General features: G+C 34.8%; 1 protein-coding gene across 2 annotated transcripts in view; it reads left to right on the top strand.

Annotated features, from left to right (window-relative positions):
* LOC150104295 (protein bicaudal C homolog 1-A-like) overlaps positions 1 to 22,469 on the top strand; it is a 321,235-nt gene that overhangs the window by 202,574 nt on the left and 96,192 nt on the right. For both annotated transcript variants that reach the window (XM_090396901.1, XM_090396900.1), the window contains exon 11: positions 5,368 to 5,548. In XM_090396901.1, coding sequence (XP_090253027.1) covers positions 5,368 to 5,548 — 181 coding nt within the window. The remainder of the gene's footprint in view (positions 1 to 5,367; positions 5,549 to 22,469) is intronic.

The following is a 22,469-nucleotide window of genomic DNA, read 5'->3' as shown; positions in this document are numbered from 1 at the left end:
AAGAATAAAACTGATTTTGTGTGTCGATTTATTACTATGGATGAGACTTGGATTCACCATTACACACCAGAATCCAAACAGTGGACAGAAGCTGGTTGTTCAGCGCAAAAGAAGAGAAGGTCATGGCATCGGTGTTTTGGGATGCTGAAGGCATATTGTTTATTAATTATCTTGAAAAGGGTAAAACAATAACTGGGGAATATTATTCCAATCTTTTAACCAGACTAGACAAAAAATTTCATGAAAAAAGATCCAGTTTGCAGAAGAAAAAATCATCTTTCTTCAGGACAATGCACCTGCCCACAAAGGTGTTTTGGCAATGAAAAAATTAAGGGATCTGCACTATGAATTATTGGAACATCTACCCTATTCCCCAGATTTGGCTCCCTCTGACTTCTATCTCTTCCCAAAACTAAAACTCTTCTTAGCTGATCAGTGTTTTTCTTGGAATCAAGAGGTAAAACAATAACTGGGGAATATTATTCCAATCTTTTAACCAGACTAGACAAAAAATTTCATGAAAAAAGATCCGGTTTGCAGAAGAAAAAATCATCTTTCTTCAGGACAATGCACCTGCCCACAAAGATGTTTTGGCAATGAAAAAATTAAGGGATCTGCACTATGAATTATTGGAACATCTACCCTATTCCCCAGATTTGGCTCCCTCTGACTTCTATCTCTTCCCAAAACTAAAACTCTTCTTAGCTGATCAGTGTTTTTCTTGGAATCAAGAGGTGATTGTGGCTATAGATGGGTATTTTGCAAATCTTACTGAGAACCACTTCAGGGACAGAATAATGGTGGTGGAGCATCGCTGGAATAAATCTATTATTCCAGCGATGTCTTAAGGGAGATTATGTAACCAGCCAGCCTGGCTGGCCGAGTGGTTAGTGTACCCACTCTCCATCCAAAAGGCTGCAGGTTTGAATCCCACCTTGGGAATGGATGTTTGTGATTGTCTGTGGCAATATTAGTGTGGTGGTCGGCAGTAGATGGTGTTGGTGTAGTTGTGGTTAGTTGGTGGATTTGGGTGGTAGAGACGGAACTGTAGAGCTAGTGCCCTCCCTCTGAGTCTTTGGACTCCCTGGAGGTGGTATCAAATAATGTTGAAAAATAAAAATAATTTTGAAATTATAAATTTGTTTTTTCAGTGTTAAGCCGAGAACTTTTCAACCACCATCATATAATGGATCTGATTATTCAGGGAAATATTCATGCGCTTTACTGCAAATGCTTGGTTTGTGATTACTAGATATTCCAGTGGTAAAGCATAAATCAAGTGTATGGCCCATTGCTAGTTTAAGTCTCCAAGAATTAATGGGTGAGATGATAGTACTATTCTTGAGAGATACTTGTGACATTAAATTAAGAAATATAAACACATTAACACAAGAATATATATATTTTTTTTAATATTTGCCAAATATTTCAGTCTGAAATTAACAGACTATCCTCAGTGGCTTGATAGGAGCAGTTTTTTTATAAGGTGGAATACAAACAATTGATCATTCAAAAGTAGAATGAGCTATGTGATGTTACATTGCTAAGCACTAAAGAGAGGTAAATTTCATGAGAGTGATGAACAAATTATAGGTATTAATTCACAATTTCATATAATAATCTTAATTTATAAATTCAATTAAAGATAACATTAGACTGATGAAGGAATTAGGTCTCAATTAAAAAAAAAATCCTTCAAGTATTCTTACAACAACAGTTTACAGAAAACTCACTTTTACTGGACGTTACATTCTCAAACAATCTGCCCATCATCCTTATCAAAAAAATAGGAATTATAAAATGTTTAATTCAACGAGCTTGAACTAATTGCTCAACTCCCCACGAATTACAGGAAGAACTTTCAACTATCAAACATCACATGAAATTAAATGGCTTCTCCGAAAAGACTACAAAACATCTGTTCAATTCCTATAATCCTATCCAGAATAACAAAGAATTAATACATCGAGTACCAATTCCATATATTTCTGGAATCTCAGAACCAATTTCAAGAATTCTGAAGAAATATGTTTTAACAGCCACTTATATCCCTATTAACAAAATATCCACATATTTCCCATCTTCTAAAGGTAAATGCTCAACTATGTCGCTGCCTGGTGTTATATCAAGTTCCTTGTAACTGCAATCTGCTTTGGACAAACTGGATGCTCTATAGAAAAAAAGAATACAAGAACATCAATCATATATTCTTCACAACAAATTCGATGTCTAGATTGGCACAGCATGGGATAGAGACAAGCCACAACATTCTCTGGTCCAGGACTCTCCTTCTACACAGATGTCGCTATAAATTTGAACAGCTATTCAAAGAGAGTGCCGAGGCTTTACTTCAATGCCCTAAGTTGAATCGAAATGATTGCCTATCCTTATCAAAAATATGGGAAAGTTTAATCTGGATAACTCACTAGTTTTTTTTTTTTTTTTAATTAAGACCTAATTCCTACATTAGTCTAATGTTATCTTTAATTGAATTTATAAATTAAGATGATATGAAATTGTGAATTAATACGTGTAATTTGTTCATCACTCTGATGAAATTTATCTCTCTTTAGTGCTTGACAATGTAACATCACGCAGCTCGTTCCACTTTTGAATGACCAATTGTTTGTATTCCACCTTGTACAAAACTGTTCCTATCAAGCCACTGAGGATAGTCTGTTAATTTCAGACTGAAATATTTGGCAAATATAAAAAAAAAAAAAAAAATCCTTGTGTTAACATGTGTATATTTCTTAGATGATAGTACATTGTTTGGTGGGTTTGTGCAATTTACTGTGGTGATGTTTAAGGCTTGAATTGTTCAGTCACTACTTGGATATTACTCTGTATCTTTTAGTACTGTTTAACAAAGTTGCCAAACCATATATCACATAATTAACTAATGCTGCCAGGATGCAGTTAATGTTTTCAATGTTTATACCTATTTTCATTGTCTTTGTCTGCTCAACTGATTCTTTTTAAAACTGTCAACTCAAATATACAAGTATCTATGTATGTACAAATATCCAAACCTTGAAGTCTCGTTAGCAGACTTGGAAGAAAACGTTGATTCTGCCAGAGAGGCATATAGTGAAGTTATTGCAAGAATAGAAAATTCCGAAATCCATGGTGGACTGAAGAAGTTAGAGACAGTTATGGGTAAAAAAAAGTGTATCAGAATTTCTACCCAGTAAGTCAGCATGTGATCTAAAAGAATACAGAGAAATATAAGAAAGCAAACTGCTATGTAAAAGTAGCTAAACAAAAGTCATGAGGAAACATGAAAATATAGAAGATAAATATTAGGAAGGAAGCAAAAAATTTTGGAGGCCATTGTAAAAGCTTAAAAATGAGGGGGAAAATGCTAAAAGAGAAATCTTATTCGTATGGGATTTCCCCTCTACCCTTTTCTCCCCCATTCCCTTTTGAGGGGAGGGGCAGGTGCAGCCCTCCTAACGAGGGATTAGGTATATTTTATGACTGTATTAAGTATATTTTAAGCATTCTGTAAATCTGTGTGTGTGTGTGTGTGTTCACAGGGCTGGTTTACCTGTTCGGAGGGACAAAAAAACCTAAGTTTTCAGGTGAAAAAACTCTCTGCCTTTATACAAGACTGGCTAACTAACCTTTAATCAAAACAGACCAGATAAAGGTCTCACGTAATACACGGGAATCGAACCCAGGTCTTTCCGACCAAAGTGCTTAGTCTATGCTGACTAGGCTCTTTGAAAGAAGAATCATAGAAGATAAAGCTAATGTGTAAAACTGAAGAATATTCTATATTCTTCAGTTTTACTATCTTCCATTGACAGAACAGTGGTAAAATATATTCAAGAAAAATGCAATGAGGAATAGATATATGAATACCTGAGTTATTGATTAAAAGTTCTAGACATCAGTATAGATAATACCGAATGAATGATTGAATATGCTACACCTTGCAGCTTCTTATACAAGTTAGCTAAACATTCTATTCCTCCTTCATTTTGCCTGTAGCTCTTTTAGGTATTCAGAGCAGAATACTCAGATTTTATATTTGTCCATACATCCCAAAATCAATCACTAATAGTGTCTGCAGCGACCTCAATTAAAATGGACTGATAACATCAAAAACTGGACAAAATCCTCCCTTTCTCAACTGACATCAAGAACAAGAACCGAGACTGGAGGAGGCTAGCAAACGGTTCATTTAGGACTATGGGAGAAGAAGTGTCTGCAGCTATCTTCCCAGACAGCATATTTAATCATATCCCACTAGAATGTAGCAACTATACTGCTGCAGGCAGAATGCAGCTCTGCATGCCACAAGCTTGCATTATAATGATTTGCTAAGTTTTCTGCATTCACTAATATGTCTGGTATACCGACATCATTCAATGATCCCAGATGCAACATTTGTTTGTTCTATGCAATAAGAAAACTTCAACTGGATGTTTGTGTTAGATTTCAAGTGTCTTGGCATTAAGGATGCAGCCAGGTCATCTCTTCCCTTAAGATATCATCTGTCTTCTACACTGATTATAGGCAGATCATAAGGCAAGACCCTTCAGTTTTAAGCATTCACCTTGTTTTCATAGATTTCTTATTATGCAGGCTTTTAGTAATGTTTCTGAGTCAATCTCTGATTTTGTTAGATTCTTCAAATATATCTAATGTTTTTAAATTTTTAAAACATACTAACTTATTGAATTTTTACATATAAATACAATTTTTATATATTTTTATTTATACACCTATTACATTTTTACTCTTCAACATTGAATTGGTGCAATATAGCTGTAGTTGCTGATGTACCATAAAAAAAAAATCAAATGACAAACAGGTTGTCAATCCAACATCTGATAACTGCTAATAACATGTTGAACACACACACACAGCCTACAAGTGTAGTATGGAAAAATATCTAAATAACTTAAAGTATAACCCAGTAGAATATTCCAAACCACTACTGCTAAATTACTACTACATAGGAAAACAGTTGGGCAAAAGTCAATGAAATATGTTGGTTCCAAGATATTATGCCAAAATGTTGGTGAAATTACAGACTGCTTTTTTTTTTTTTGCACAATCCCAAGTTAGATTTCAATTTTTCAGGTGAAAAAAAATTCTGGTAAGAAAATTCTGCAAGAATTATCTTAGTCATCCAGAAGGAAGATGTATATCAGTGTTGGTGTATATAATTATATGTATATCTACATCTGTATATTATAAACACAAAATAAAAATATTATATTTTTACATAGACATCTGCTTCTAATATCTTCTGTGTGCTAAGTAATGTTAAGTTACAGTAGCAGTTATGTAAATAAGTAACTAAAAAAAAATCATGTATAACACATTCATTCTTATCCCTATTGTTTCTTGCAGACTGTTACAGTCAAAGGGGCTGAACGAGACTCACTTCTTCTTTTTGAAATTAGGAAACAAATGCTCGGATTAGATAAAGCAGATTTTCCCCCATTTTATCAATGTGATGACTCTCTAGTTTCCAATTTGCTCTCTCATTCCTTAAAACATAATCTCATCCAGGATTCATCAGGACGAATAGGTAAAAGTTTCTTTTCATTCACAAAATATATGAATGACCTTTAATAAATGTTTAGTGTAAATAAGCAAATTCAGTTAATTCTTATTACTGTTTTAATCATAGCATTTTGATGATCTTTTAAACCAGGGGTCTCCAAACTACAGCCCGTGGGTCAGATGCGACCCGCAATATGATTTTATCCGGCCCACCAATTGGACTAATTTTTCAATAAGAATCCGAGAGTTATATTAACAGGAGCTAACGAGTTCTCTTAGAAATGATACCTTATTCAGCTTTGTAGATATAAAAAAAAACACGGGGTGTTGATAGATTTCAAATGCATTAATTAAAATTGTGTTCAAAATATATTCCCACATAGCAAAAAGTAACCATAATCCAAGTTACGGTCTTTCTGACTGTAAAAGGTCAGTTAAAATGGACTAACAAAGAAAAAAAATTTTAAAGAATTCAAAATGAAATAAAAAAGTTACATCCAAATAAACTTTTTTATCAACAAAAAAAATTTGTCACATGAAATAAGAACACTTAAAAAGTTGATAAAAACACGGTTAAAATGAACTAACGAGCAAAAAAACAAAATAAAAACAATTTCCTGATCTGTATTCACTTTCAATAAAACTCATATATCTAGTTTTAGAGTTTTTTTTTTTACTACGGCCCGCTGAACAGTGCTGAAGTACCCAATGTGGCCCTCATGGCGAAAAGTTTGGAGACCACTGTTTTAAACAATATTCAGTTTTGTGCTCCAGTTATCTTTGGTAAACACAGGTTCCACTTCCCAATTTGATATCAGTTTAAATTACAAAATCTGAGGTCAGATTGGCCATAAGTAAATTAAGACTTTATAAATCACAAGGATATGATGAAATAATGAGAAATGCTAAAAGAAAGTAGAGTATAGTGATTTGGCTGACTGAGATTTTGAACGTTTTCTGTCAAAAATAGTAAAGTTCCCAGAGACTTCATTAGAAGTATAATAGTGCTCATTTTTGAGAAAGGCAATTGCACTGTGTGTGAGAATTATTTGGGAATCTTTGTTGTCTCTTCCAGGTCAAGTTCTCTGCATGATCATGCTCAGCAGGATAAAGGGCTTGATTGACAAGCAACTTAGAGATGAGCAAGATGGATTCAGGAAGGGAATGCAAAATCTTGCACGATAAGTAATTTTATAACTTATCATGCTTGGTTTTACAAGGGTCTTAAGTCAAAAAAACGTAAAATGTAATATAAAATTGATATAAAACATAATATATGTAAAGTTTTGATGTTGCTTGTAAACGATTGTGCACAGCACAAAAGAAAGAAAACTTTCTTTGTTAAATAATGAATCAAAAAAAGGTAATCTGGATAAATGAAGAACAAAAGGAAGTTCCTGAAGGGAAAAGTCAGAGACTTGCAAAGGTCAGATAGCACCGAGAATAAAGAATTCAGAAAAGGTGCACAAAAAGTCGACACGCTTGAGGGTGAGTGCATAACATGCGAAAGTGAAAGACAAAGGAAATCGAAAGATATTTAAGCGACCTCATGAGTAGGAAAAGTGGTTCTCAGTGCTTACTCTTTCCTGAAACCATCAGCATCTGTAGCCAAGAACCAAAAGAGAGGCCTTGCTGATGCAGTCTCAGAACTCTTCTGGCATTATTCCGATTGAAGACTTCCAGTCGTCAACAACCAAGGAAAGGTAAGGGGAACATCACCCGCAGTCTGCATCGAACCATCACAAAGGATGAAATTCATTGCTGTGACATCCTGAAGAATAGGAGCAACACTATAAACAAGACAGAAGAACAGGACATCCTAATGGAACTTTCACCGAGTGTAAAGAACTGTTTGTGAAGGAATAAGTAACTGGGATAAGTTAGTACTCTTGTGGCATGGAATAAGTATCTGTGTAAATATATGTAATGAACTATTATTTTAGCTGTTTAAATATGTCAGAAGGTAAGCCTCGAACTGTTTGAGAGCATCCTTCAATTAGTGCAATGTTTAAGTCCTATAAAAGCTTAGATTAAGATTTAGAAAAAACTAGGAAAGTGTAACTATATCTATTTGATGTATATGCATTTCTCAGTTGTAATAAATAACTAACAACACACTAATCTGATATCTACCAGTGCACTATCTCCAAAAAAAATTGCGAACCTGTGTGCTAGTAGTAAGTTGTCATGATGCAATAAGATAAAGAGAACTCTGATTAAGGTATTGAGTCCCTGCATTGTCATTAATCTACACTCCAATCCCTCACTCTTGAAAGTGCAGTCTGGCTGGTGCAATTGGGGGGGGGGGATTTGCTAGACTGTAGAGTGAGAAAGATTGGATAGATTGTAAACATATAACTGGCAGTGATTAGAAATAAAGCCGACCATACATGTGATAGAGGTTAGGGCAGGCAAGACAGGAAGTAGAAGAAAGGGAACGTTAATAGAGTGCAAGTGAGGGAAGATATAAAGGTAAAAACGTTAATTATATACAACTTTACAAATACATAGTATATATAATGTATAATAGAAAAAGTAAAACTTTACAGGAAGAAGCTACATAGACCAGATATTTTCACTGAAACAGATCCCAGAGTAATGTGTAGCATTATTAGAAACCTGTGGTCATGTTTTTTGTTGACTTCTGAAAGATTCAGTTGATAGGCAAAATTTATAGATGATAATAAGAACTTATGGAATACCTGATAAACTTATAAACATTATGACTGCTTTATATTATAACAGTGAGGCTTGTGTTGAAGTGAAAGACAGGAGTGTGTTTTTTTCATTTAGTCTTGTAATTGATTTTGAAAGTAATGAAAACAGGTGATAAACATGAGTCCTCTGTCTTTTTAAAGGATATGCTTTAGAGCAAGTCTCTCAGTTCAGTTATCTTGGTAGCTGTGCAACTGATATTGGTGAAGTGAGGAATGAAGTGGATAGAAGATAAGGGATGGCTTCGAGAATTTTCAAAAAATTATGGAAAGTTTGGAAAGACAGCAAAATTTCAATAAAATCTACATTAAATAATAAAGTAACATGTAAAAACACAGTGAAATCTTTAATTAGTAAAAAGACAGATATTTCGTACTAAAAATAATAGTACATCTTCAGTGTCTGTAACAGTAATAGGAATGGAACACAGGCAAATGTTCGGTGAATCACCTATTAAAATACAATTGTTACCGTGTGCTAGGAAATAATAGAAATAACAAATTTAATCTATTAAGATAAATGGTTTTTTACATAAGATGATAAAAGTCTCCCAGATCTTTGAGAGAGACATACAGTCATTTCTATTTAAATTCGGTCGGTGTAAGTTAGTTTCACAACTTTCTTTGAATAAGCGTTCGTATTTAAATCTACATCTATGGAGGAGAAATGCTTTATCCCACTGGACACTGTGAGTAGAGTCAATACTGTGCTGTACCAGACTTCAGAGGTTTGTTATAATCAATATAATATTGATGTTCTTTTATTCTTTTTTCCAAAGAACGGCCAGTTTGTCCAAAATAAGAGACATCGCATTCACAAGGTATTTGGTAAACGCCAGCCAAAGATAGAGAAGACAGTTTATCCTTTGTAGAAGGTAATAAAGAAGAAATTTTGTTGATAGGAATATATGTTGGAATCAGTTGATACTTTTTCAGAATTCTAGCTATAGGTTCTGAGATTTCTGGAATGTAAGGAATAGGAACTCTGCAGACTGTTGAAGAAACTGTATGTGTTGGAACATAAGAGTCAATTTAAATTTAAGTATCTGTTGGATTTGATTGGAGTTGTAATCATTTGATTCCATTAACTTTTTAATGATGGAATGTTCTTGCTGTAAGATTATTGGGGAAGAGCAAACTTTATGTGCTCTATGAATTAGAGATTTAAGAATGCCAAATTTTTGAGACATGTGGTGCACAGACATTTTGTGAATGTATCTGCCTGTAAAAGTATGTTTTCGAAAGACGCTTGTAGATAAGGTACCAGAAGACGTTCTAGTAAGAAGAATGTCCGAAAATGGTAAAGTACCAGAGTTTTCTTTTTCCATAGTGAATTGGATGAGTGGGTGAAGGTTATTTATGCATTGTAGAAAAGTGGAAAGTTCATCTTCAGTGTGTGGCCAAACAGCAAAAACATCATCGACGTAACGGTATCAAAGAGATGGATGAGGATGAATGGATGAGAACATAGTATCTTCGAATTGTTTCAAATAGTAGTTTGCCAAAGGTGGAGACAGAGGGCTACCCATGGCAGTACCTTCAATTTGTTTGTAGATTTTGTTTTTCCAACTGAAATAACCTGAGTGGATGACATATTCGAATATCCTTGCGATATCTGGAGGGTAATCTTCATATAATGAATTGACTGTGTCAGTTAGTGGGATATTGGTGAACAGAGAAATGATGTGAAAACTGACTAATATTTCAGAATCTGTAATTTTTACATCCTTGATTTTTTCAAGAAAATCTGTTGAGTTTTTTATATAGGATCTGAAATGACCAGTGAGAACAATGTGATAATACTTTAGGAACGTGATAATACTTTTGCAATCTGATAAGTTGGAGAGTCAATGCAATTTACGATAAATCGTACAGGACAGCCTTCTTTATGGATTTTTGGAAGTCCATAAAGACGAGGAGTTCTTCCAAAGTAGGTGTGTATTTTATCCACACAGTTCGGATCCCAACTTATAACCTCATCAAGTAATTTATTTAGCTGTTTAATTTGCGAATTAGTAGGATTATGTGTGATCTCTTGGTAGGTCGTGGTGTCTTCTAATAGACTGGATACTTTTGTCTCATAGTCAGTCTTATTCATAATTACAATAGCTTTTTCTTTTATCGGCCTAGAAATGTATATTGTATTATCTTTTCTTAAAGAAGTTAGACCTTTAATTTCAGCAGTTCATAAATTGCATGGAAGTAATTTGCTTTTGAATAACGAAGTCGCAACTTCAAAACGTAGTTTGTTGGCATCTTCGCTAGGAAGTCCTGACAAATTGCGTTCTGTATTATGTAAGAAATCAAGATAAGGAATGCGTGAAGGAATAACAGCAAAATCAAGGCCCTTTGCTAAAGCACTAGTGAATAATGGGCGATTGGAAATGTTTACAATCCATTTATTTGTAGACATACTGTCAGAGGTAAGGTTTTTCTTTTGTTTGTTATATAAAGAGTTGTATTTTTGTATAAGATTTTGAAGATTTTTCTCATAAGACCGGGATAAGGATTGTTTTGATAAGCGAAGAACAATATCCAATAATTCTTTTTCTATTTTTAATATATTTAGTTTCTCGAATATGTCCACCAAGTAGCTCAATTTCATTACAAATAAATGGTCTGTAGACTTCTCTGCTTCTTCATAATTTTTCCCTTCCAAGAAGATTGCTATTTTGTCTCTTAATTGCAATCAATTGCTCCAGCCATGTCTTTGCAAAGTTCAGAAAACAGTCTTGATTTTAAGTGTCTCATTTTTTATATAATTCACTATGGTTATAACTGTTGTTAACACAATGTTTAGACCAGGACTCATTTCCTTTGCAGCAAGAGCTTCTCTATGAATCATGCAATGTGTCCAAATACATTGTGGGGATTTTTCCCTCACAAGGGCTTGTAAACTTTTAAAGCTTCCAGATGTAACTTGAGCACCATCAGTGGGAATTCCAACACAATTTTTCCACTGTATGTTTGCCTTGCATATAAAATTGTCCAATATTTTGACCAATTCAGGTGCTGTGGCTCTTCTTTCTATTGGTTTACAAAACAATAACTCTTTGACTGCTGATAATTATCACAAAATTGAACATAAGCACTTAAATGACAACAATCCTTGTTGTCATTTAAGTGCTGTTGCCTCATCAAGCTGAATTGAGAGTAATTAATCACAGAGCTATGACAAAAGTTGTTGCTGCATATCTTTACATATATCACCAATTCACTGAGCAATAGTATTTTGATGGAAGCATGCACTGTAGTTTTTTAGTAAAACTTTCTCCAAGCATAGATTCCACAATATCAATTTCAGCTGGTAGAATTAGGTCTTCTCCGATAGTGTGGAGCTTTTTTCACCCTGCTATTTTATATGCAACTTTGTAAGAAGCTAGTAAATCTTTTTCATTTACAGAAGGCTTTTTTAATGCTAGATTTTTGCTTTTCAAAACATTTTCAGTTTGGCATCAAAGACCTCTCGAAGTTTGTTAACATACTCCTTATGACGTATTTCCAAATGCGTTTTAAGTTTATTCGGTTTCATGCTATCAGCCGCTAGAATTTTTGAACAAATAACACACAGTGGTCTTTCTTCATCATTTACTTTAGTCTTTGTAAAACCAAAATCTAAATATTCTGCTTTCTTGATTTTACTTTTGGAGTGATATTCTTTGAACCTGAATTTCTTGATGTCGATGCTCCACAGTCGTCAGATGTCTGCTTACATCTAATTAAAAATGTATCAATTTTTCTACACTAGAAAAGATTGTTTTTATACTGTGTATCACAGTCGTTGCGAATAGGAGTAAAATAATGCTGACCATCAGCTTCTCCCTGTTGCAGTGTTACTGCCATCTTGCCATTTCAAGCCTTATTTATACTTGCAGAAACATTTCCAGAACATTTGAGACTTCCTGATGAAATCACAAATGTTTCCAAAAGGCCGATACGATTCAGCGGTCTGCGCAGTGATGCCAGATCTATACAATTTTCAAAAGATTTGATGACGTATTTAAATTTGTATGAATATTTACAAATTTTAATTAATTCCTAGTTTAGACTATTCATATTTGGTCTTTATATACTGAAATAAACACAAAAACATATTCTGATTATAAGACCATCAGTTTAATACACGTGTACAAGAACGTCAACTAGTTTCACTAGCACACTGTCTAGCTTTGTCAAGACTAAAAAGGTGAAAGAAAATAATAAATGCAAAAAAAAATGAAAGAATACAGTTAACTGTTAACAATGGTTAGGCAACCAAATTTGACAGCTCGTGTGACAATGTATGCAAGAAGCGAGATGCTTCAGTCATTGTGAATATGCGTTACATAGTTTTTGGCATACTGTAGTTCTGCTATACTTAATGAATTAATCAGATTTTTCCATGTACCTTTCAATACTGCTCCTTGATTTCTGTTCAGGTTATTACCTGTTCGTAGGACTACTGCCTGCTTTGAAAATTTGGCATCTGTAATCATCCACTATATATAGCATTGAGCTGTTTTCCCAATCTATTGCATGGTTAGAAGTTGAGAAGTGATGCGCCAAATCTGAGGTATCTGACCTGTTGTGATTTACATCTCCAACATGTTCTTTCTGTCTAATTTCCAGGCTTCTTGAAGTTTGGCCTATGTAGGAAAGTCCACAAGTTCATGGTATTCTATAAACCCCTGCATATTTGAAATAAGGAACGCTGTCTTTAGGGAATCTTAAAAACTGTCTAATGGTTCCAGTTGGTCTGAACAACTCTGATTCTAGCAAATTTAGTGGAGACTGAACCAACATAGGGGATGACAATGGATGAAACATACTGAGTTGCTATCCTAAGGATAGTTTTTGGCATAGTGTAGTTCCACTATACTTAATGAATTAATCAAATTTTTCCATATATCTTTCAATACTGCTCCTTGATTTCTGATCAGGTTATTACCGTAAACATACTGAGTTGCTATCCTAAGGATAGCAACTCAGTACGTTTCATCCGTTGTCATCCCCTATGTTGGTTCAGTCTCCACTAAAATTGCTAGAATGTTGAAGCCTTACAACATCAGAGTTGTGTTTAGACCGACTGCAACCATTAGATAGTTTTTAAGATCCCCTAAAGACAGCATTCCTTTTTTCAAATATGCAGGGGTTTATAGAATACCATGCACTTGTGGACTTCCATACATAGGCCAAACTTCAAGAAGCCTGGAAATTAGACAGAAAGAACATGTTTGAGATGTAAATCACAACAGGTCAGATATCTCAGGTTTGGCACATCACTTCTCAACTTCTAACCATGCAATAAATTGGGAAAACAGCTCAATGCCATATATAGAGGATGATTACAGATGCCGAATTTTCAAAGAAGCAGCAGTGATCCTACGGACAGGTAATAACCTGAACAGAAATCAAGGAGCAGTATTGAAAGATACATGGAAAAATCTGATTAATTTATTAAATATAGTGGAACTACAGTATACCAAAAACTATGTAACGCATATTCACAATAAAGACTGAAGTGTCTCGCTTCATGCATACATTGTCACACGAGCTGTCAAATTTGGTTGCCTAACCGTTGTTAACAGTTAACTGTATTCCTTTAGTTCCTAAAGACAGCGTTCCTTTAGTTTTTTTGCATTTATTATTTTCTTTCACCTTTTTAGTCTTGACAAAGCTAGACAGTGTGCTAGTGAAACTAGTTGACGTTCTTGTACATATGTGTATTAAACCAATGGTCTTATAATCAGAATAAGTTTTGGTGTTTAATTCCTAGTTTGTTTTGCTAACTTTTATGGGTTTTGTCAGTCTCAACACAAGAATTTGCAAGGAGGATGAAATGAAAGATGAAACACTTATAAGTTGATCACTGAATACCTGAACAGTGTCTTCTCCAGCACTTACCATTCTACCATTTTCATCCATTAACATTGTCTTACCATAATCATTCTTCCTTCTACTTGCCACATATCTAAAAAGCTCTCTAGAGGTTTTCTTCACCTGATTTGCCAATTTCTGCTTATTGCACTTTTCTTTTCCTTACTGAGTCACTCTCTTGGCTTGTTCTTTATACTCTTCATGTAACTGATTATTGCTAATATTCATGTTGCACTACCTCGAAAACACCTTCTTCTTCCAATTTCATGCTTAAGCCCATGATTCATAGGGTTACCATATTTCTTGAAAGTAAAATATGGACAAATATGTCAACCAAAAAAAAAAAAAAAAGTAAAGAAAAATGAAATGTTTATCTTTAAATAAATATTTATTCACTTTAATTGTACCATTCATATTTTTCAGAGGAATAAACTTTCTTTAAAAGAGTTGTCTTTTTTTTTTTTTTTTGTTTATCAGTTGATAGAACTCCAAGCAATTCACATCTGAATTCACTTTTATTTGTAGGCGACATTTAGTGTTTTCAGTTAAGTCTGTTTTGATCAGCAGAATAAACATTGTTCATCAGAGAAAAAAACTCTTTCAACTAGCACTGTTGATCCTGGCTAGCAAAAGATGAATTCCATCAACTTTTCGAAGTTTTGACATTCACTCCTATTTGTTTTAAGAATTTTGAATACCTCAATCCACAACCCTCGATGTGGCCTGATATTATTCTATATTTTTTCCATTTGATTGCTTATTTTTCTCAATTTTACTTTTTATGTCTTGCAGTATTATTTTTATAATTGAAACCTCATCAAAAGTTTGGCTATGTCAACAGTTGCTTTTACAGAAAGAGCTATGGGATTAACAAATTCTGTGGATGCTTCAACATCTGGATACTGAAGCTCAAAATCCTGATTTAATTGTATCTAAGAAAACTGCTTTGTACCTTCAAGACTACTTTACCACATTTCTAAATAAGAGATAAATTTCTTATAAAATTTCAAAATATGCTTCTCAAAATTTTTATTTACATCTCCATCACTGGCATACAGAGACAGCTTTTGCTTTCAAAGTTCAGGAATGAACTTGTTGTCTCTTCTGGCTAATAATTTTACTTTCAATTCCTTGTACTTCAAAGCTATTTCTGTAGCTGAAATTTCATTTTTTTTCAAAAGTTGACACAGTTTCTTGAATAATTTGAAGGCTGCCATGAACAAATAAGGCTAATAATTCACTGAGTGGATTTTCAAAAAAAGTCTGATTAGTTTGGGGCAAGAATTTTCAGACTGTGAAAGGAAGTAATATTTCAATCCTGCCCAAATCAAAAGAATTCTTTGCAGAGCAGGTAGCAGACTTAAAAATGTTATAGTACTGTGTGACAATAGTTTTTTGTACTCTGTGTCTGCAAACTTGCAAAATTCTTTTAGTTTTTCTACTCTTACTGTAAAAATGCCTATAAATTTTAATTACAATCATTTCTGTATCAAAAGTCAGTTGATCAACACCACTCTGTACCAGTTGTGAATAATATGATCACAGCACCCAATTTTCTGCCATTTCTTATTGTAACTTTGTGTCACAGCACCCTGCCTTCTCATTTCTCCAAAATTTTGTATTTGTATTATCTGCACAGTACGATACAATTTTATTTACTGTACCAAACTTTTTAAGAGTTTTAATCAAGTGTTAGGTTAAAAATATCTGTTATCTCTCCTATTAAATCATCAAATTCTATCAGTCGTACTTTAACTCCAAAGTGTGGAACAAATATTCTACTTAAGATGGGTACAAGTTTCATATCTAGACTGTTGGAGGCATCTACAGATATGGTAACAAAATTGGCACTATTTAATTCATTTTGTACTTTATCCATTACAAAAGCCACGATTATGTTATTAGCCTCTGTTTTTTGTTCTGGCACTGGAATATTTTGGAGCATAAAGTTATGAAATAAGTTTCAACTGGCAGTCACATGATTTAAAACTTTGATCATGTACAGTTGTGTGAAAAGAAAATGTAGCTTCTTTGGCTGCATGAGCATAGTCATGAGATTTCGGCCCTTTGTTTTTGAAAAATGCTTTGAGAATCTTACTAATATTACTTGCTCTTACAGCCTTTGATGTTTTGAAATGTCTGTGTATTTAACAATGTCATGCCAGTCACCAAATCCAAGAGACAATTTAATGTTGCCCAAAGAACAAAATACAGTGTCATTTTGTTCATTCTTTGGTTCTAGCTTCAGAAATTTAAATTCACTTTTTAATTCTGTATTAAAATGATACTTTCTTTTATGAAGTTTTCTTTTGACATCACAGATTATTTTAAATACCTATAAAATTAGCTCAGTCGCAACCTAAAGTATCTTATCTGAATATTCACAATATGACCGTGCACAACCCTGAATGCATGACATAATACAACTGAAAATGTAGGTAGTAGGAGAAGGAGTAGGGATGGGACATACGTGCAGGAATTGGACCAGGTGATTCATATGATTCCCCTGTTTCTATGTAACAAAAATTCCTGCGAAAATCATTTTTGGGTTTTATTTTTCCTATTATATTTCATACAAAAAAAAATAATAATAATACAGACACTTTGTTTATTTTATCGAAGTATGGTACTGACATGGATAGGGCATTTAAAATACAAACTGTACATACTAAATTTCATCCTACGGTAACCCTAATCATTCATCCATTTTATACCTACCTTATTCAGCCTTTTGGCCTTCAGAATACATTCACACATTGATGCTGTCTTTGTCAGTTCCCAAACAGCTTCCTTACTGCATAACTCCTCATTCAATGCTATAGCTCCAAGCCGTCTCCTAAGCTTGTCATAATCACCAGCCTTGTACTTTCACATATATCCTTTCCTCACAGAAGCCTGCATGTGGCTAACCACAACCCAGGTGATTACTTCATGATCATTCTCACCAACTGGAGGAAAGTGAAACCCCACTCACAATCACATCATCTGATGAAATGATCAAATCTAAAACTTGATTCTCACATGCAATCCTTCACATGCTGCCTGAGATAGTTTTCTCTCAAAAATTTAAATTCATTTTCCTTATTCCCAAATACTATATCTTCATTCCAATCTATATAACCATAATTAAAATTGCCCATAATAATTACCCTTCCTGTGTTCACTAATCTAAGTTGTTTATGCATTAATTCATCACCACTCCTCCACATTGCCTGGCCTATAGCAAACTCTAACTAAATATGTCTTCCTGTCAACCTCCACTTTACACCACACTTCCTCATAACCATTGCCACTATTTCCCTCTTTCATGTCTACCTTATGTGGACATAATTTTCCCTGCTATCATCAGCAGAACTCCCTCTCCCTTCTTGTCCTTTCTATCCTCAAAAAATAATGTATTCTTTTATTTCCATTAAGATATCATCTTCGTTCAACCATGTTTAACTTATTCCAATGATTACTAGAATAAAGAGCCAAGAGGCTATTTTTTCGGCGACGTAAATTAAGTTAAGGGGATAATAAATCCCTCATTATTTCGAAGCCAAATAAGAAACTGGAAGATCGAAATCTAAGAGTTTCATGCCGAAGAACTTCCGGCGAGTCCAAGCATAAGTCAATACTTGGTAGTGTAACTCGGAGCAAAGGTGGAGCAAGTTTCGATCACTGTCCTTGATATTTTCTCATAATGTAAAATGCAGCTCCTAGGAGATGTATTACTGTTTTACATTATGAGGGATGTATTACACTACCCAGACCGGTTTCAACCTTTATTGAGGTCTCATCAGTGAGTAGGTAGACCTGGATAATGCCAAGGTTTAAGTGAACCGAACTTGCATACTTTACTATGTAAAGTATGTAAGTTCGGCTTTGAAATAATGAGGGATTTATTATGAGGTCGTGACCGTACCTCATAATGTAAAACAATAATACATCTCCTAGGAGCTGCATTTTACATTATGAGAAAATATCAAGGACAGTGATCGAAACTTGTTCCACCTTTGCTCCGAGTTGTCCTAGTGTTGTACTACCAGGTGTTGACTTACGCTTGGACTTGCCGGAAGTTCCTCGGCATGAAACTCTTAGATTTCAATCTTTGAGTTTCTTATTCGGCTTTGAAATAATGAGGGATTTATTATCCCCATAACTTAATTTATTCCAATGTAAGGCAAATGAACTCTCAGTGAAACCATTTCATCTCCCATTTTTCTGATACTTCTGGCATTTGTAAACAAGCAGAGCAGTTCATTTTTAGGTCTATTACCAGTCCTATCCACTTGTTGGTCGGAATTTCCCCACCACACATCCCCTTGCCCAATCACCTTTATCATACTTACCACATATCCTCTGTCTCAACTTTCCCATTTACATTGCAATATACTCCATAGCCATGCTGATCATCTCCATTACACACATTCACTGCTACTTTCAACATCCACTCTCCCTATGCCATGTCCGCCTGCACTCCCCCTGTTTCCCTGTTCCCACCGCCAAGCACTTCTGTTAGATCTTGAATGGAGAACTTTACAAGTAAATTCTTTATTCAGGATTTAACATGATAAATATTACTAATTAAGGAGATATCTGCACATCAGCTAATAATTATGAAAAATTTCTTTGTTATGTGATAATGTGTAGTCCATATGTGCCATATATTGAAATTTATTCTTGTATAACTGAAATGAGAAGCAGAGAATTTTGTGTCAGAATAGCAAGAATTATGTAAGGGAATTGAGTTATTTGTAAATCCCACTAAGCTGTCTAGTACATTACGAAATTTTGAGAGAGATAAGTAGTAATCCGGAATAATCGTGTATAATCTGTATGAGTCGAGCGTAGTGATGGAGGCTGTACATACAGGAAAGTGACATCAGAGCGACTACTTGGAATAGGGTAAGCCTAACAGATTAGGGAGAGTGTAGGATCACCCTAGGGGCATGAACGATGGGGTTCGTGGGTAAAAACCACATAGAATAGAGGGCGCCCAATAGGGTGAATGAAAGACGATGCATGTGATTTTACGGGGCTTCTTCAGTTCCTGGATTCCAGTTTTAGGAGGATTTGTCGTGGGATTCGTGAGAGAGCGGTGGATCGACTACAGTGATGATGGATGGCGGGTTCTTTTCTTGAGAATGCTTGAAGATTTCCAAGCGGAGCTGATCGCGATATGATGGCCTATGCAGAATCAAGCCTTAGCAGAGTGTCCCATCGAGGACAACAGAGAAAATTTCCTGCAGAGCGGTAGACAGCACGCCACAGTACAGAAAAGATTCAAAGAAAAGCGTAGTGCATTGCCAGGTGCAAAGACGGCCGATAAATATAGGTAAGGTAATCCAGATCTACATGAAATCGCGGCATGAAATCTGAAAGGATCCGGTAATGTAAAGATTTTCATTCTATGTTAAAAATCGAGAAAGAGAAGAATAAGAAATTTGTGTATATTGTAAACTAAAGGACACTAATAGAGGACTTTTAAGTGAGAATTTAATTGAATTAGTTAAGACCACGTGGAACAAAGAAGAATTGTTGATAGGCAGTATTTTGATTGAGAATGGCTAGGCTTGACTAATGGAATTTAGAATTAAGATGGTTATTGATAGAGTATTAATGAAAGTGTTCAATGCATGTTCTGTGAATAGCTTGTGAAAGGAATTATATCCTAGTAGTGTTATGCTTACACTTAATCTTATCCTTTCGTAATTGAAGGATTTAGCTTACTCAAATTCATTGTTGTGATTTAGTATGAACCTTAACTTAGAGTGAGTTTTGTTCTATTGAGTATTTGAATTTTCTTAACTGTAATTGTTTTGTGCTTTTCCAATAAACATGTTTTGTACCTTATACCTGAATTTATGCCTGATTACGAATTCAAACCACCACTTATGAAATAGAACCTTTTGGCGGAAGGGAATTAGATATTATTGCTTAGGTGAGATTCAGGTCACGACTGCTAACTGAATCTGCACAGCACTAGCGTAAGATTAATTATTGTGTGTATCCCTTTTGAATTTAGAATTGTTTCCCTGAACAAGAGTCTCTTCTGTTATAGGATATTGGCTGGCACAGCATAATAAAAATTTTGCCAATATCCGAAGAGGAAATAGATCTGAATTAATATTTAGAAGCATAACAGGTCGAATAAAGAGAAAGCAACGACATAACACTTCTGTCTCTTCAATACCACTTTTCTGATCTTTCACTTCATCTCTTCTGATCTCTTGCTTGCATCACATAATGCACTTCCATCTAGCAACACTTTCTCCAGTTCACTCACTCCAAAGCCATTCAAATGCAACCCATCATGCTTGTATAATACCATTCCTCCTTCAAACACATGCATACATTTGCAAACTGTACTCCGTTCTCCTCACACAGCTCCACCAGCATACCACACATGATTCTGGCTCTCCGTGTCAACTGATTGTCATACCTCGGCAACACACTGACATCCTTTCCCACTACACTGTTATCTTTCGCTCTTCTTAATAACCTCCTGATATTTGCCCTTACATGCTCTTTATGTTCACTTAAATCATTTGTCCCCACAACCACCACTAATTCTCTTGCTCGTTTCCCCCTCATGTCCAACGCCTGAATTATCTTGCTCATTCTTCTTTCTGGATAGCAGACTTTGTGGACTTGCTCATTAACTAATTCTCTAATTATGAAATCTCGATTCACTGCTATTCTGGATTCACTCATCACCTCTTTTACCCTTTTTTCTTTCACTCTAGTCTTTTGCACACTTTCATTAGTTTCCACTAAACATCTAATATCACTTCGCATTGCATTCCAACCATTTCACTCTCTGTCACTCCTGTAATCTCACTACCTCTTGTTCTGCTGAACCTTACTTTCATTTCCTCATTCATACTTTCTTTTGCTCCCTCATTACTAACTTTTACTTCTACCTTCTTGTATTCTTTCACTCTCTCAATTTCACTAGCTTTCATTTCATTCCCGTTTCTTTCATTTACACGATATTTTCTGTTTTCAGTCTGTTTTGCATTCATTAACTCGCTGTCTAATAATATATCACACTTTCTACAAATCCATACTTTCTCTTGTCTCCTATTTTCTCTCTCTCCACAAACACATCTCTTACATTCTTCGATGCATACGTATTCCACTCACAACATCAAACCATTTTAGAAAAGCCTATGTTAATACCACTAGATTTTCTTAGTGTTGTCAACTGGTGCGATGCTAGTTGCACCAGTTGACATCGTACCCTCATTGCTTTCTGTTTAAAGAAAGCAATTTCAATTAATAAATTACACAGAAATCATGGCAAAAATAACCCAGACATAACAAAAACTAGGGAGCTCTGTCCCCAGGCACTCCCCCCCCCCACTTTCCGGACTGGTAGGCCGGTTCTCCTTGAATTCTGATGCACTCGGGCTACCCTGAGTGTCGAGTCTTCGAAAGGGGGGGTCTGATGCCATAGGCGCCCCACCCACCCCCGAGTTCTGGACCAGTAGGCCTTTTCTTGAATTTTGAAGACTCTACGCTCAGGGTAACCCCTGAGTTTCAAAACGTTTCAAATAACTTGACAAAAAACATGACACAAAAATGTTACATGAAAAGGCTTATCATTTTATATATATATAGGGTAGATAAATAGCACAACACTAAAATTCAAGCAATATTTCCTATTATTACCCAAAATAGCACTTATCTTTTCTGGAGCTCTTTTCCAACACTACACACTTGCAGCCCTCTAGTGGCCAATGCTAATGTGACCAGTGATGATAATATACATAAATTTCCCCAGTTGTGCAATAACATATTGCAATATCGATAAATCATTAGTTCTTAAAAATTATTGATGTGTGATTAAAATTAATTTCCCATCTCTTAGATAAAGAGAGACGGTCATTCCGATTTAAGTTCAGATGGCAAAGTAAAGCCCCAGTGCTTTCTTTGAACAGGCATTCAAATTTATACCAACACTGATGAAGTAAATTTGTTTCAGACAATAGAATGTTGTAATCCATATCTATTCCATGCTGTGCCAAACCAGATTTTTTTAGATTTATTGTTGCTAATGTAAGACTTCTTTGTATTCTCTTTTCCACAGATCTTCTCATAGTGTAAGAACAGTTACAATCACAAGGAACTTGGTAGACACCAGGGGGGAGTTACAGGAGACATCCATCTTTTGAAGATGGAAACCATGTTGATAATTTGTTGATAGGAAGAAAAGTAGCCACTAAATTACATTTCTTTGGAATTCTTAAATGGGTTCTGAGATGCCAGAAATGTAAGGAATTGGAGCTTGATGTATTATTTCTTTGTTATTTGAGCTAGAATTATAGGAATTAAAAAGCTGTTGCATGGTTCTTTCTTGGAAGCTGTTGAGTTTAGTGTATCATTTGA

Source organism: Typopeltis vanoorti, chromosome 8, assembly GCF_054136105.1.
Source record: "Typopeltis vanoorti isolate ZY-2024b chromosome 8, IOZ_Tvanoo_1.0, whole genome shotgun sequence".
NCBI classification, from domain to species: domain Eukaryota; kingdom Metazoa; phylum Arthropoda; class Arachnida; order Uropygi; family Thelyphonidae; genus Typopeltis; species Typopeltis vanoorti.
This window is presented reverse-complemented; position numbering and strand designations above follow the sequence as displayed.